The 17,719-nt window shown below is 42.2% G+C and overlaps 1 protein-coding gene across 17 annotated transcripts in view; it reads left to right on the plus strand.

The window, feature by feature from the left end:
* Positions 1 to 490: 490 nt before the first annotated feature.
* akap13a (A-kinase anchoring protein 13a) overlaps positions 491 to 17,719 on the plus strand; it is a 52,254-nt gene continuing 35,025 nt past the window's right edge. For 11 of the 17 annotated variants that reach the window (XR_014122531.1, XR_014122535.1, XR_014122534.1 and 8 more), the window contains exons 1-7: positions 1,977 to 2,086; positions 6,785 to 6,828; positions 8,853 to 9,015; positions 11,202 to 11,489; positions 13,338 to 13,521; positions 14,224 to 14,419; positions 14,775 to 16,782. Coding sequence is in view for 1 of the 17 variants with exons in the window: in XM_081709988.1 (XP_081566114.1) it covers positions 6,796 to 6,828; positions 8,853 to 9,015; positions 11,202 to 11,489; positions 13,338 to 13,521; positions 14,224 to 14,419; positions 14,775 to 16,782 (2,872 nt within the window). In the remaining 16 variants the exon portion in view is untranslated. Of the gene's footprint in view, positions 706 to 1,976; positions 2,087 to 6,784; positions 6,829 to 8,852; positions 9,016 to 11,201; positions 11,490 to 13,337; positions 13,522 to 14,223; positions 14,420 to 14,774; positions 16,783 to 17,719 lie in introns of those variants that run through there. The other 6 variants (XR_014122543.1, XR_014122532.1, XR_014122539.1 and 3 more) reach the window with 6 other exon arrangements.

A 17,719-nucleotide genomic window follows, 5' to 3' on the forward strand; every position in this document is an offset into this window, starting at 1 on the left:
ACACTAGAATTCTAATATATCGAGATGTCATTGCAGAATTCAATATCTTTTCACTGTGGCAATATCTGGAAGCAATGCTTACTTATTTCTGCCATTACACACCTTAATAGCTTTTCACCTCACGTATGAAAACCACCATTAGGGTTTAAACGCACCATAAGCTTGCACGCAAACCCATGGGCAATGGAATAAAACTATCAAATAAAAGCCTGCATCTCACATGTGTAGGCCATGAAAAGATGGCTTTTGTCAAAATAACCCACACTGTCTATTTAAACGAACTGACAGACAAACCATGCGATTGGACTGTGTTTTTGAAATAACTGAATCCCACTTACATGTGTGAATGCATGTTGTTAACGACAAATGCAATTTAATAAAGCAATACTCCGCGTAGACAGCTGGCTGCTTGCTATCTTTCCACCACTTCTGAAAGTCTTTGCGCCCGCCTCCTCATAGTGTTGCCAGTAGAAACGAACACAGCAACTAAGAGCCAAGCTTCTTTTTGATCGCGGTCACAGGATCATAGAGGAGACTAGTGGTCTTCGTTGTTCGTTTAAGTACAGCGGACAAGCGGAAACGAACAATTTGAAACACCAGACTACATGAAATGTTTTTTTTCCAAAAAGTTCGATATACCGATGCTTAAGGATCGCTTATGTGTCTAAAAGGGAAACAACTGCAATACACGTTTCTCAAGCTAAGGTAAGTGATGCAGGCTTAATTTAAAAGTACATGTGTGAAAACTGCAACCTATGGCTTGTTATTGAAATTCAAAAGTAATACCTAGTTGTCTCAGTTGAATTAAAACTACCAAAGTTGTAAATTATAAGGGGTTTCGCTGTTATTTGATAATGCGAGTTTTTCACCTTCTCTGGAGTTGGAACGTTATACGCCAGCCATCCGTTTGGTTGGTGTCGAGGATGGGGTGTAATGTTTAGCTTACTGGTCGCCATTTGGCTCAAAAAACGGTTAGCAAGGCTTAGCAAAAGGCAGTTGACTCACAGTCGCTAGCTACACTTAAGAGGATATTCTAAACTATACTCTTTTTACAATAAGATACAATATATTCGTTCCACATACGAGCCTGGGACATTTCATCCATCTCAAATAATGTTTACATGAGAGCCTTTCCAGCGAACAAATGTTTATTAACTCTTACCTGTCGCAAAATAGCCATTTTTCTAACCGAGACGCTAATGACTCGCCAGAGTAAAATATTTCAGCAGTGTAACATTACACCTAAGAATGCAATGTTAACCATTTAGATAGGTAGATAGATAGACAGACCTATTAGTCTGAAGATAAATCGCAGACAAACAATCCATCACTGGTGTATTCGTTTCATGTATTTGTAAAACAGTGTAATTTATTTCAAAGCATGAAAAAAGTCGGTGTAGTGCTGTTCTGTTGAAGCTGTCTAGTACAGTTTAACTGACTGAATGTTACACCTGTTGCCATATTATTGCTGCTCCCACTAAACCTCATAGTACATATTTTATTTACTCAAATACTGTTTTATTAAGAGCACATTTTATTGTTAGAGATGGTCATGGTATGTCAAGAATTCCTACACCCTAATTTAGATAGTAGTTATAGCACAAATTATACATGTGTTTGGCTTGGTTGTGACATTGAAAGAAGTAACACCACAGAAGTTGTAAACCATTAAACTGTAAAAAATAGGTTAACATTCCCTAAGAAATTTTAAACATGTGTGCCTTTCTCAAACATCCAAATAAAGGCAAGTTGGGTTAATCTGGAGGAAGTGGACACAGGAAAACATTAACTGGGTATGTCTGGGGTGCACAGAGGGACAGAGTAGCCTCAGTGGCTGAAGTACACAGTCCAGCTCAGACACCTGAACCTGCTCCTCCCTCCCATATGATGTCACCCTGCTTATCTCATGCCTCTCGGCTAGCTCAAAGCCATATTTAGCTTCCAGTAATCGCACTGCGATGACCTAATGTATCATGCTCTAGGAATACACAAAAAACTGCCACTGAGGATTTTGGAGACTTTTCTGTATCAGATGCAGAGGTGTTGGATACATGAGGTCTAGCAGGAGTTTTGTACAAGAGTCACGGTAAGGAGTTCTTTATTGCTAGAATTTGCCACCGGTGAGAGGAACAATGAAGTAAAAAAAAACAATACAAAAGCAGAAGTAGTTCCTCTTGTAAGTATAGCAGCCTTTTTGACTTAAACTATGTGAAACATCAAAACCACTGACAAAACTACTTTGAGGATGGATGAAACTAGTTATTTCAAATAGTGTCCATGAATGACCATGATGTCTATAAGTGCATGTCATCAGCTCACACTTCCAGGGTGACAGGGTGCTTAGTTATTACCATAAAGCTTATTTAGAGAAAAAATAACAAATGTTCAAACTAAATCAGAAGACACTGGTAGTATTAACCTTGATTTAACAGTTCAGGACTCTTGTGGCCTTGTATTATGACCTTCTTTTAACAATGCTGTTTAATAGCTCTCATATAGAAGCTGAAACTAACTTGTAAACAGCATTCAGCACAGGGCACCATCATCGACAAGAAGCACCATCTTCTTCTAATAGGAACTGTAACAAGAATAAGGAGTCTGTTAGGCTGCACAGCAAAACGCACAGAGAAAATCCAGTCATGCTAGCTACCACCATCATCTGTTTAGTGCATGGTCTGCCCCCCCTCTGTGAAGTTGAATTCTCTTTTTGAGGTTGTGCTAAGTGGAGGTCAGAGAGTGACTCGGCAGGAAGCAGAGAGCACAGAGCAGGCTCGCCACTCAACCATGGGCCCTCCCTCAGCGCCCCGCCTAATTTGCCATCTGAACCCCACAGCTATTGGGTTACACTGCATGTGACTTTCAAGTAACAAGCAGTGAGAAACTTAACCTTTAAGGCAGCAATTTTACCATTTTACCAATACACTTGTGCCAGGGACTTTTTTAAAATTACTATTTTGTTCTTTCTTTTAGTTATGTGTCAAGAACAGAATTTGTGGCTTCATCCTCTTTAATTGGCCACATTACACTTTTAACTGCCTGAGAAACCTGATTTCCGTCATGGCCTTTAGGCCTTTGTAGAGTCCTCCTGATTTGGTAATGTCAGATCATGTGATCACACTACAGCCTCTGTTGTGAGTCTGTGAAAGTTCTGATCTGCTACATTTGAAACCCTATAAATACCCTGATTCCACGCATTGATATTCATCTCTACCAACTATGCTGGGATAGTAAATCAATATGCTAAGTAAATGTTAATTTATACTTTTAAAATTTTGGAACATGGTTTTCACAGTTTATGGATTACTTTTTGACTCTGAAGATATGGCTAATCTGCCCTTTTAGTGTCTTCTTCTCTTTTAGTCTTTGTTGTTTTGTGAGGGGCCACTGACTGGAGGGAGGGGGTGTTAAGCAAACCCTGTGGTTAAACATCAAGATCCAGGCCTCTGTTCATTGGGATTTTACCATTTTCCCTAAACACAAGTACTCCCCCCCCCCCCCCTCCCCACACACACACATGCACACACACACAAGCACACAGTTTCACTCAACCATGGCTAATGTGCCTCCCTTCAGAGTCCAGCCCTGCCTTATTTTTAACCCCTGACTTTTGCTATTGGGCTTAAGAGATCTCTACAACTGCCACACTTCAGAGGAAGTAAGTTCATACAGTAAATTTATTAAGCATGGTCTAAATATGTGCTACACTAGCACTCTAGGGTGTAAGGTTAAGTGTCACAGGATCAAACTATAATTTTCCATGCACCTTCTATTGATTTACCAAAATTTGTGTATAGGTTTAACTTTAAGATCTTCTAAAGCTGTTGATTTAATAAAATCTCATTGTGTTTTATGCCAGGAATTAGTATCAGTTTAATTATGTTTTTGGCATAGGTACTAAACTCTTATACAATGCTAAATTTAGTCATTAGGAAGAATTATATAGGTAGACTGTAATTAAGACAAAAACATATAATGGCAAAGAACATTTTGTTAGAGAATAACCAACAGTTTACTAACAACTTACGTAACCATTACTGCATGGGTCATTTAACAGACTGCCCGAAATGCACTAATGCTATCAGATATCACCAAGGGACACCTGTGTCTCTAAGTGTTCCCTGTCCTTTGTGACTGTAGACATGTCACAACTTAACAAATGGTTTTGCCTTCACAATGTAAAGATTCCCAACAGAATAACCAAATGATGACCTGAACAAGTATACATTTGAAGTGGAAAAATTGCCTATTTGTGTGAAAGAAGTACAGGTTACCCGCATAGGTAAAACTCTCAGATGGATTGATCATGTGATCACATGTCATCTATCTAAAGTATAAGATACAAATCCACAATCCACAAATACAAGATAAAACCCACAAACCTATTATATGACAGTGTCTCTCTGGAAACACTGAGTGGTGTCAAACCAGGGGGATGCTTTCCTCATGGTGGGGAAGAATCCCCAGGGGATGTGCATCCTACTGCACATCCACTTAGCCTCGCCCAGACGCCCTCGCAGTGCTCCCAACCCAACTATTTTTACACAAATGATCAAGAGATTTTATTAGATGGCACAAAGCATTAATTGTAGTGCCAGACATTGTGGAATCTGCACTGCATTTGTGATGTTCTGAGAAATCATTTGAACCTCAGACTGGAACAACAACGCTTGCTGTCTGTGTGTTTGTGACTCTAATTATCTCCTCACACTTGTTGCACACAAAAGTTGCTATAGGCAGCATGCTTCAGAGCATTTGTTTCAGTGCAGATTTAATCAGTGATCTACTATTCTGTTTTAGCGCAAAAGTTGAGATTTACCCTGTGCTGGCCAAGTCAAGGACTAAGCAGATTTATAGGCCTAGAATCCTATCGCAGCTTCCATTCATAGAGTCATGCGATTATGATTATTATCTTATGGTTCTGTACTACTGGACAGAAACCCCGAGGCAGTCGGACTGTCCAGCTGAAGGTTATTGCTCCATTTATGAGGCCCTGTATACTGTTTCTTTTTCCAACCATGAGAGCCTTTTCTTAACACTGGATAGGGCTGGCTGTGTGTGTGTGTGTGTGTGTGTGTGTGTGTGTGTGTGTGTGTGTGTGTGTGTGTGTGTGTGTGTGTTGTAAATTGTTTCAGAGAATTCAAACAAGGGTCCATTTCAGCTTCAAGGATATCTATTTTTGGTTATCCCTGTTAATGCTTAAGGTACTAATTTAGTGAAAGGATGTTTACGTGATACTGTAATGCCAGATGTGATTAAACATCCTTTGTATTATGATGTTATTCTTTGTGTACTTGTGCTCTTTCACTTGTTGTAACATAGCATTTAGCCCAAACGCAGTCAATCACCACATCAGTAGAATACCCAAAAACGCAGACAGTTATGGGGAAGAATGCTGTAACAGTTATAAAAGTAAAGTGTTGTCCCAGGGTTCAGTGCCTTGTTTCTGAATCCTAGAGAAATGTTGGTGTCTGCAGATGACTTGAATTTAAACGGTTCTTCTTGACTTTAGCCATGTCTATAGCTGAATTTTCTTGTATGTTGTAGAACCTCTGATCTTACTATCAACCTCTCACTTGACTCAGGTAAAAGCAAAATGTCATAGGTGACTGTGATTAATATCTAATGGTAGAAATCCTACGGCTGTGCTGCTGTACTCCCGTAGCATCACTGTGTGTGTACAAAGGTGAGTTAGAGCACACTCAGTGTTTAAAGGAAAGAGGATTAGAATGGACTGTATTGTCACAGCCAGTTGATTATCCTTCTGCCTGATCCCCTGATCCTCTGATGAATTCCAAAAAGACTATTTATTTAACATTGAGCAGGAAAGCTGCAAACAAGTGAAACAAGTGTGTGGCCTGACTGCCTGTCAATGCTAAGAACACCTGTCACCCATATGCTTACTCTAATACAGACATGTGGCACTAATCACAGCAGATTCAAGCACCAGTCAAATGGCTTCCATTAATAAGGCTGCACACTACATAGAGAAAAGCCTGCAGTGTGATGGCATTACTACAGATTGCAATTGTGATATGCTTTGTGGTTGTTTTTAATATAAAGAAATAGCTGAAAGACCATCAACCCACGATCTGTTCTAATGGCATTTTTTCCTGCATTTGTTCGCAAAAATGATTGATGCTTGGTAGATCCTGTGACTGCACATCTGCAGTGTCTGAGACTGGTCAGCATGCTCACAGCACACAAAAGGGAAAGTGTAGGAGACCTCAATTGCATATTAGCTGCCTTTTGTGATGGCAATTATTGTAAATTCCAATATTGCGATAATGATTAGGAAACAAAATATTTTGCAGCTCTGTCCAACAATGAGGAGATATGATCAAACTTGGTCGATTCTTCTTTTGCTGTAGTGGAGTTTTTAATTAAGATCCAGAGAACCAAAAGCTGAAAAGTTTAAGTTTGTCTGTAGTGTGTCACTGTGACTTCACACTCTGATATCCTGTTTTTAGCCCAGGAGACATTTCTCTTGTGTCAGGAAGCTGTTTCACGAGGGCATTTTTGTAATTGTGCACATGAGCTGTTGTTTTGTTTTTTAATTGGGTCAGGTTCAGAAAATGGAGTTCAATCATTTATGTTTTCTCTTGTAAGCCATAATGAGACAAAACAGCTGCAATAAAGCAGGACAAACTACTCATGTCTGGAGAGCTGGAGAATCTCTTTTCAAGGCCATGTAAATCTTCTCTTAGGGAGAAGGGAGCAGTATGTAGAAGGTATAATGCATCTGTTCCTCAGACCTCTGTCTAATAATATTTTCCTCTTTCTCCAGTGTCCAGTGTCATGAAACTAAATCCACGTCAGGCTCCGTTATATGTAAGTATAATTTCAAAAACTCTTTCTGTGCTGCTGTTTGTTTAGTCAAATGGTTTGGATAGATAAAACCAATGCTAACAAGTGGACATCCTTTTTTGGTCCTATACCACCCATCTTCCTAAGTCAGCGTGAACGTAAATGCCTTGTGTGCAAAGTTTAAAAACAGATCGAGCTACTCCTGATTTCTGGCTAAGGTGTTTACCGGAAAAGCTCATCTCCCAATCGCGCTGGAACAGTCATCGTCCCTACAGGCCCTTTCCTATCTAACAGCCACTGCAGCTCGAGGAGTAACAACAAGACTCCAGCATGAAACAGGGCTTGGGACGGTCTCCTGTTCAGCCTCTTCCAGGGACCTGCCTCTTTCTGCGACGTGACCCGGAGCTGTCGGCACGTTACGGAAGAGGAGGACCAGCAGAGGCATGGGCATGGTGGACAGCTGGTGTCGTGTGTCATTCTGAAGCTCCTGTACGGAGGGGCCTCCACAAGGAGGAGGGGTGCTTCGTCGGGTGGGATTTTCCCCTGTTGCTGTGAAATGTGACATGGCTTCAAAGACACCTATCCCGGTGCTACCACACTGCAATTAAACAGTTGAATAGATATCATATCAGTTGAAAGGGCAGGAGAGCTGAATGCCACAGTGACACTGATACTGGGTGGATTATAATTGTTTGGTTGATGTATTGAAGCAAGAATAATCTCTCCTTACCTGCCTCTGCAGTATCCTATTTTTGCCATGGGTTTTGGTGCCATACTGAACGAGCTCATGTTTCAGTGGAGCTCAGTTCATAAAAAAATTAGTTCTGGATCTGCTTACTCCTGAGTCCTGATCAGGGTAAGCAGATCCAGTCCAGTTCATAGTAGTTTAACCCCTTACACGTAACAGACCTGTGGTCAGGTGCAGCCTGCTGCTTCTCACTTTTCTAAGTACATACCTTACCTATTACTTTTTAGATAATACGCTTAAATAATATGAATAATAATCTATTATAATTATTAACTGAATAATAGGCAGAGGGTTTGAACATGTTAGTAAGACTTTAAACGGCAATATTCTCAACTTCTCCCACTGAATGGGTTGATTAATTATAGTAAGTTAGCATGTTTAGGTTTGCAAAGGTGAACACTGAATATAGTGTCTTATAGCTGTTTTGATAATTGCTCCAAAACAACACAACCGTTAAATGTGAGGTTTTGTGCAACCTCACTTTGTGGTGAGCCAACAGATCACAGTTTCCTGTCAAACCCCGCTTCATCTGTTCCTCATCTTGGTTCACACTTATTTTTTTTTTAAACTTCAGTTTAGTTTAGTTTGAATGGCAATGAAATGGGAAAAAGATAGGGTTGCATATAGGATTTTGTTGTTTTTTGACATAGCATGGTGTCATGTAGCAAATGTTGGTTATTGATTTACTTTTGAATTATCTTTGAATTAACTTTGGCAGAGGTTCCTGAGCATATGACTCTGTGTAGTTGATCAACCTTAGAGATGCTAACAAACTATTTGGAAACAGCACTATATATTGTTTCTTTTGCAGGGGTGTGGTTATTGTGGTTACTGACTGCAGTACGAAAAATCTGCAAGCTGTGGCCATTCCTTTATGCCAAAAAAAGGAAAATCAATGCATACATTTTTTGTTTGCCATTGAAACATTGAGAAACATTGTATTTGAAATAAGTGTGCATTACTTTATAGATAATGTGAAAATGAACCAAATTTTGATTCTAGTAAATGTATCAATTTTTTCAGTTTCTTGACATGTGTATGATGCACCTGTTTGAAAAGACATTTGCAATTCATGTCTTATTTCAGGAGCAACGTGCGTTATAGGAACACCCTTTTGCATATGTGCTGACATTAACATAACTGTTATGAACCTGATGTCAAAAACTTTGATCTTAATTCACATTCATGTCATCAAACCTGTGAAGTTAAAACAGTATCACTTGCCAGTCGAACCATGCTGCTGTCAGCCACAGCCGAGCGAATACATCATAAAACCCTCCTCTGTTGTCTGGTGTTGCAGGGCAGTTGTGTGTTAACCATTCAGCTCAGTGATGAAGAGCTTGGTGTGGGTGTGTTTGAGGGGGAGGATGTGGAGCTGTTTCTAGTGCTCACCGGATCCACACAGAGGCATGTCAGCAGCGTTCTTAGGCTCAGCCGTGACACCCTGCAACTGGTGTGCCCAGGTACACCCTTTCTCTTCACTCTAACGTCCCATTGAATTGTGCCTCTCCCTTTGCTTTTTTATTTTCTGTCATTTTTTTTTTCAGCTGTCCTGGCTAAATACAGTAGCCCAATCAAGGGTTGCCATTGACCTCTGCTTCGGTCTCAGTTTTAGATTGATTTAAAAAGGGTCATTTTTGGGTTAATCATTTCAGTTGGGTTTGCAGCCTTTTTGTGGGGAAAGCTGAGGAATGTTCTGCTCACCGTGGACACCATGAGTCTGTGTGGTGAATGTTTAACTGCAGTGCGAGTGATTTTGCCTTGGACTGCGTGTCCAGGGGAATCTTCATCTGTTTACATACTTAGACAGAGAAGGGGCATTTGATCCAGCATGTTTGATCCAGCATCGACCAGCAACCCTGCTCAGAACTCCAGAATAAGTTCAAATTCTTTGTTTGTCTTAGATAACTCAAACATAAACCTTTCGGTCCCACATCCCTTGTCGTTGCCTGCAATACTTAATGGCCTTCACCTGACCCAGGGGTCAGTCAGCATCATACATTATGCAAGGCCCTGTTCCCTGCTCCCTCCAGCTTGCCTACGCTGCCTCTCGAGCCAGGCAATAGGAGGCAGCACCTCGCGCAGCATGTTTGGGGATCTGATTAAGGGAGGCACCCAAGGGACCTCAGAAACCTCCTCCCCGTGATCCGGCTGGGTGTGCCTCAGCATATCCAGACCCATGCCGCTGGACTGTACCGCAGGCGGTTATTTGCCAGCAGCGATGCGGGAATCTCAGTGAACCCAAGGCTGCTCATTTCCGAGTACAGTCTCTCGGGCAGCCAAAATGCAGTGACGTAGAAGTGTGGTTAGTTTAGCTGGTCTCTTTGGCCTTCAGTCTGTGATTTACTGTGGGTCAGGGCTAATGCCAGCCTAGGCTGAAGAAAAATGGGTAGGCTAGGAAGAGCTTGACAGGCATGCAGAAGATTTATGAATCCACCTTAATTTTTTTTTTTTTCCTGCATTGGTGGGCTGCCTGTAGTAATATTTTAAGGTCAGTAAAGAACGACAGCACGTGTCATTTATGGAGAGGTAACGATTAAACATACCGGAGTGTCGTTTCCCAGTGCTAATTTCCAGAATGTTGTTAGAGTTTGATGAGTCCTCTTTTCATGTCTCTGTACAAGGCCACATCAGCTGAGCTCCTCTCACCTGAGAAGGCTCCGGGAGAGGTGTCAGTTACACCAGTTCTGGTTTCCCTTCTGTAGGGAACTTGAAGGCGACGTGTGAGGTGCGGGTTGCTGGGAAATACACAGCGTGTTTTACTTCATTCCCAGAGAGCCATCTTTAACCTTGCACTTTGACCATCTTGTGTGCGCCGCTTTTTAGAGTGAGACTTGGCTGTCGCGTTTATGGGAACCACAGACTCCAGCCACAGTGGTTATGGGCAGAGCGTGGGTTGCCATACAGATAATTACTTGAGCTTAGTGCTGTAAGGAAGAAGACACCTTAACACTATTATTGGTTTAAGTTTACAGCTTATTGTGGTGGAAAAAGAACATTTCAGTTTATTATCAGGCTTTTACCAACATTCATGGTAGGCTATATCCATTTGGGAAAGGGCTGTGTAATATATTGTCCAATCATTATTATCGCAATATTTTCCTTTGTAATACTGACATAAAAGGCTGCAGTATACAAATTGCTAACATTTTTTGATATGTGCTCTGACCCTCCTGACCACTGCTGAATGATGGGTGCTGCTAAGGTGTTTTAATGAGTCATGGTATTCACATGGTTAGTGTAATGCAGGAGTAATTCAGAAGTAAGGCAGGCCAGTCTTTGCCCATGGCCCATCAAGGAGTCATGACCTGGCTTTTTAAAATGTTGCAAGGCACATTGCATTTGCTATGCATAATAGCATAATTTCACTATAGTGTTTTATTTCGATATTATGCAGTTCCAATATATGGTAGTGTCACAATGGATTCTTTATGCAAAATTTTGCACCAGAGTTGAAATGTTAATTTTCTTAATATTAAAGCAAAATCCTGCTCTCTATGTATGGCATACTATGTAGTAAATATTATAACATATATACTTTTGTATATAAATAGTTTGCATAGTGTGCATGCATATTAATGTTTTGAGCGGGTTTGGAAACAATACAGTGACTTTCGACCCTTGTCTTTCTCTCCCTCACCCTCACTAGCTCACGACTGCTGTGAAACAGTCGTGGTCACGCTGTGCTGGGCAGACCCACACGGCCTTGTGCACCAACTTGCCTCGGAGCACATGTGCTTCACCCAGGACCTGGCCTTCGACATGGCCCACTTCCTGGTAGGCAGCGTGGGCCATGCCGACATGCTGGAGGGCGTTCTGCTGCTGGACGAGCACCAGATCCCCCTGCAGGAGTGCGAGAGGCTGGACCAGAGCCTGGCCCTCGCTCTCGCCCATCTCACGCCGCCCCCTGGCTTGAATCTTCTGGGGAACAGCGGCGGTAAGCACACTGCCGATCGGCCTCGGTGTCCACGGGTGAAATGTACTAGCGGTCTGGTGACTTCAGTCACTCTTCCAATCAGTTGTTTTCATCTAAATGTGTTGGGGACGGACAGGTCTTAAATCAACCAGAAACCCACATCTGATGGAACTGTTTATGAACGGTTTATGGAACTGTGTCTCATCACCATCATGTATTTCATTTATGTAGTGAATTTCATCTTAAGCTGAGGCCAGTCACAGTCACATCCTCTTAATAGCTGAACTGAAGCTTTGCTAAGAGAAATAATTTCTTCCTGCAAATGTCTCATATAGCATTTTTAAATAATACATTTCTAAACCTGTAGATGGCGTCTGGGAATCGGAGTATGAGCTGTTCATGTATCTTAGATGTACAGAAAGAGGTTTCACTCTGGCATCTGAATTGCTATTATTATGCAAATATTAGAACAAACGGCATAGGAGATAACAAAGAAAACATTACATTTTCTTTGAATAGTCAATTTAGTCAATGCAGCACACAGGATTCTGCTGAACACCTCTCGAGTGGCAAGAGAAACACTGAGGAGTTATCCTCATTTTCCTTATTTTCTATCTCTGTTTTTTCTTTTCCATTGCCAGTTTGTTAGCATGAATCAGTCTGAGCAGAATGTATGCCATACTAAGAGAAACATTATTGGCTGATATCTCTGTGCAATTAGGCCAACTTCCTGTAGTTTCAAGCATAGTGAGTTCACTTTATTTTCTGACATCATGACAGCTATAATCCACTTTACCCATGTCAAATAGAAGGCTATTTAAATATATTCTGGCCTGTTTCTTTTGGTAGGGACCATTAGACATCCACCTTTGTATATTTCACTGCTTTATTGCCATAGGAGATGTTTTCTTTTAGCTTGAAATCAGAAAAGTTTTTGTTTTTCTAATCCATTTAATCTGAATTTGCAGTTCCTTAAGCAATGATTGGAAATACTGAGCATTTAATTTGTTACTTAATTATGAAAATGTTGAATAATGCATCTAGTGTCAATATAACATTGTGTATGCACAGTGATGAAATCATATAGTAAGAACAGTATAATGTGTGTAGTTTATTCAACAAGACACTACATGAAACAGGACTTCAGTTTCAAATCACGATTGTTAAACAAGTGGAGGTGTTTTCTCTTGAGGAACGGTCCAATATAGTTCGACTACTTCACATAGCTCAGGACACATCAATATTAACCCCTGTATTAAGCCTCAGCAGTGAGTGTGTGCACACGAAAGAGAGAGGGGGTCTTTTTTTGTCCGTTTGTGTGTATGTGTGTGCACAAGAGAATCTGTGTGAGAGACCTGGTGTGACTTGAGCTCGGTGCATGTCAAGGCAGTGCCTGTCATAATTTAGTGAAGCATGTTCTGCAGTCTTCTTTATTTGAAGATGGAGCATGTCGAATGAAGAGGAACAGGCTGTAATACAGTCCGTTACGCCATTCAATCCAGACGCACCCAGGCCCTCCTACTCTTTGCGCAAACAGACAGTGGTTGCAAATCAGTTAATATCTCAACTAGAACCACTATTTAGAGTACCAGCAGACGTTACAGTGGCAAGCAGGGATGCACTGTAATAAAATGATTGCGCCCTATTGAATATACTAGATCAGACCACATGTGTTATTTAGTAAATAATGTTTGAACTTGAGTTATTGAAAGTTGTTGAAAACAACATAAACATGCAGGGCTTTGTTACACATGGACCCAGTGTTCCCAAATCACCTAAGCCCACTGAGAGTTCTTTAAATGCAGTAACAGGTATGTGGAACCAGAGTTCATCTCCTGCTTCTGACTGTGCCAACTTTACTGACTCTAGACCCAGAGCCTCAGGAGACCCTCCTGCATTTCGCCGCCCGCCGAGGGCTCTGTCGAGTGGCCAGCTTCCTCCTTCAGCAGCCTGGGGCACGGGATGCTCTGGCCCTCCCAAACAAGCAGGGGGCCACCCCAGCCAGCCTGGCCCACAGCAGTGGGCACCGTGCCCTGCTGGAGCTCCTCACCCAGTGAGTGCCAGCAGCTGCTACACATAACTGCTCGCAAGCTAACTCTGGGTCCATCTTAAAAAGGAAGCATTCACACAGTTATGCTAGCATGGCTAACAGCATGTGGAGTTACCGTGATCTCTCTGCCTACTCTCCTCCAGCTCTGGATTCTTTAGCACAACAGTGCAACACTGCAGTCATACATGGGAATGTCCCAAACAATACAACCATTCTTGAAAGCAACCATTCTTGAATTACTTGTTACATATACAGGTTATTATTTTAGCATATACTTTATAAAATGTTTAGTGTTCAGTTAAATATGCTGAAGACATTTTCTCCCGACCATGGGATGACACATTGTATCATTTGAATCCCTTATTAACAAATTATTGGAAGATTTTCACAAAATGAGGTCACACTTGGCTACTCTGGTGACGTCAGCCCTCTATGATTCAGAGAGCCATAGCAGTAGGTTTCAATTGGCCTCACTAAGAAAGTCCACTCCACCCAGGATTTCACAATAGCAGAGGCTAGACTTTCAGGGCCATTACATCTCATAATGTCCATAGTGAATCCTACTTAGGTTGTTAAGAAAAACCCATGCTGTGAAGATCGTTGCATTTAGAGAAATCTCATATTTCTGTTATAATATTTCTATTAAGATGTTGTTCTATTTTATATCAGATGGTTATTGCTGTTTTGGGTGTGCCTTACAATCAGGTGGCTTGTTTCGGGCAGGGAGACGACGGGCACCCGGCACAGCACTGAGACACGTCACCACGTTTCCTCGGGTGCTTGTGTGGTGCAGCACCACCCGTGTCTGAACACTTACACCTTGTCAGTGGGCACCCAGCCTGGCACTGCGCCCCGCAACCTGCAGGCAGACGTGCAAGACCTGCGCCACCTGATCTTCCAGGTGAGTCACGCTCTCCAGCTGCCTTGTTTACTAGGCAGTATCTCTGTTCATGTTTCTCTTTCTCTCACGCACTCTCCCTCACTTCCTACCTCTACTTCTGTCTATCGATCTCTTTCTCTCTCTCTTTCTCTCTCTCTTTCTCTCTGTTACTATCTTCATGTTAACACAAATAATTGTGTCGGTCTAATGTGTCTTGAAGTTGCCGCGTAATTTTTGCCTTCCGTTATGTGTAATCTGCACTAGAGCGAGATAGTCAGTGATTTATATAACCGCATGGACTGAGGTCGATAAGATGTGAAAAAACTCGCTGGCTTAAGTGGGAGAAAACCAAGCGGCTGTTTCTGTCTTCTCTCAGGGAGGAGCGGCCCGAGACCATGCGGACGTAGCAGAGACAAAAGGGGCCTGCTTCGAACAGCTGCAGCACGACTCCCTTGACAGCGGAGAGCAAGGGTCGACTCCTGCGTGTGTGAAAGGAAGCGTGGACGAGTGTGCCCACTGCGAGGATCTGCTCTGGTGTGAGGAGGGGGACAGCGTTCTGGGCTCGAGCGCCATTAGTGAGGAGGAGCGGGTGTGTTCTCGGGGAAACGTCGAGGGGGATTACGGAGCGCGAGTGCCCGGCGCAGTTGCTTGTGTAGGGGGACCAGGCAGGGAGGGAGATAGTGGTGACAGCTTACAGAGCCAGTCAGAGGGGGAGAGCAGAGCTGTCCAAGCTCCATCCTGTGGAAAGGAGGGAGAGGAAACTGATAGAGCTCAAGACTTGATCTGCGAGACACAGGGGAGTACTGAGGGGCCTTCCGAGGAGGTCCAGGAAGAGGGGTGCAGCTCTGAAAGACCAAACCAGCCTCTGGAGAAAGAATTATCAGAGCACAGAGGAGCATCAGGAGATATGGGAATCACACAGTCGCTCGACACACCTGAAAGTTCTGATGGGGATTCTTGCTCCCACGACACATACAGCAGCGATGAGACTAAAGTAGAGAATGGGAACACTGATTCTCTTGAACTGGAGGGCAAGAGAGTACATAAGGAACTGCCCGACTTAACCCCAGCAACGGATCAACTATCGAATAGCTCATGTGAAAAAGGTGGGAACGAAACAAATGTGTCGAGGGTCACATGTTCAAGTCCATCTTCTACAGCAGATACGGAACATTTCTTAAAGGACAGTCAGGAAATAAACACCAGGCAGAACTGTTGTGACCAGACAAGTGACAGCTATGAAATAGGAGCTAAAGAACAAGAAAAGGATGAAGGACACAATAGTGAAGTCCAGGAAGACGGTACCCCTGATATCTTGTCTCCTAGCACTGAAACAGAAAGCAGAAAAGAACAGTGTGATATAACTTGTCACCATAGAGATATATCTGATAACACTTTAGAGGACAGATGCCAAGAGAAAAGCAATTTTGAGGAGACAAACGAGCCTCAGGCATTCTTAGGTCCAGAGTGTAATGGTCACATACTACATTATTCAGGTTTTGAACTGGATGTTTCATCTTCAGTGACATTTAATGCTGTTTCCGGAAATAATTCCCCCTTACTTGAGCAAGAAACAGAAGCGAGCAGTAAGGAACAACTCGACACAGGGGAACAAGACCCGACTGAGGTAAGCGAAACAGCAGCAAGAAGTGAAAGTGAGATACAACAATCGAGAAGCACTAGTTATGTCTCACTGCATGAACCTGGCACAGAGCCTGAATCCCCCACAACAACTAGTGAGGATACCTTAGAACTTGATGAATCTGAGAGTTGGGCTACAGATGTAGCACAGGGGATTTCTTGCAGTGACCAGCCTGATGGTCCTCAGAAATACACTCTCAATTCTGACTTTCAGCAGGTAGCATGGTTAGAAGACACAAGGAACAAGGGGAACAAGGATCTTTTAGAACGCCATGACTCTTTTGAAGACCAGACAGCAGAAATCATGTTGGAAAGTGGTTATGTCCATAATACACAAGATATGAACTTTATCCCTCATGAAAACAGTGAAAACATTCCTGACCCAGGAGATGGAGTTACCCCTCAAAATTCTGTAGTTGATCACCCAGGAGACATGGAGGAACTGAGGGACACTGGAAATTCTGAAAACAGCCAAACAATCCGAGAGGAAAAACTCCAACTTTGCTTGGACCACAGTAACTCTGAAGGTGGCGTTTTGCCTACCTTGAATGCAACTGATTTGGTAGAAGATTCACTTTTATTTGAAGAACAACCAAGTGTGACCGAGCTGAGAGGCGATGCTAGCTCTAAGCCAGTAGTGAGGAAGACAGATTCTGCGCGTACAGAGACATCTGAGACACAAGAAGTACAGGAAAAAGAGTCTGAACTTCATCAGAACACACATGTCAAGGCACTTCAAAAAGGTGAGATTCAGTCTGATGTTCTCTGTACCTCAAATATACATGCAAGCATTTACTAAATGAAAAATCTGTCCTGGTCCTTGTTTATTTCTCACTGGATAACAGATAAACTGTAGCGTTTGCATACAAATTGTTTGCATCAGCTGTAACATTACAGTGCCATGTAGACCAGAGTGTTAAGAAGTTACATATGATAAAAGATTAGATATGCATTGTGCCATTCTTTTGTGTGCCTTTGTTGTAAAAAAAAAGAAAAAAGAAGTGGGTTATTTGTTTTGCCATAATGCAGGCGTTATGAACACTGTGATATCAAAAAATACTCTCCTATTAGAAAAATGCTGACGGAAAGAATGTGTTAAAGGCATTGTTTGATTATCTCTGACTCAGCAAAGAAAAAGGTTTCCTCTGATGGGCCCCACCCACATTTAACCAAAACACAGTAATTATTTCTTTCTAAGCCCGAAGCAAATGTTAAAAGTAACTTGTAGCTCCATCATGCCCAAGCCAGAAGTAAATGGGGTGTACACCTATATCTTAGGATATATTTACAACAGAATGTAACTTAGCAACGGTTGATGTCATCACGATATCCAGGAAAAGCAAAGATGATGTTGTCCTCCATTCAGCTCCTTTCCTGACTATTTTTCATTCTTTGCTGTCAAAAGAACAGTACATGACTACGCCCATATTTTAATGGCCATTGTTATCACTGCAGAATTACATAATAGATGTCAAGTAACTGGACTGGCTATATTCAGGCCTGGGTCTGTTTTTTGTTGAAACAGTGGCACTGCAGGGAATGTTTTCAATTCATTAATCACTCACTAAAAATGACCAGTATTTTCCATCCTCAGTCAGGAAGCTAAAGATGGGCCACAGGCCAGCGGTCGTCTCTTGATTTGTCACATTTGTTCAATGAACTTTGCTGCCACCAGTATCA

Source organism: Electrophorus electricus, chromosome 3 (genome assembly GCF_041902795.1).
Source record: "Electrophorus electricus isolate QZ-2024a chromosome 3, ASM4190279v1, whole genome shotgun sequence".
NCBI classification, from domain to species: Eukaryota; Metazoa; Chordata; class Actinopteri; order Gymnotiformes; family Gymnotidae; genus Electrophorus; species Electrophorus electricus.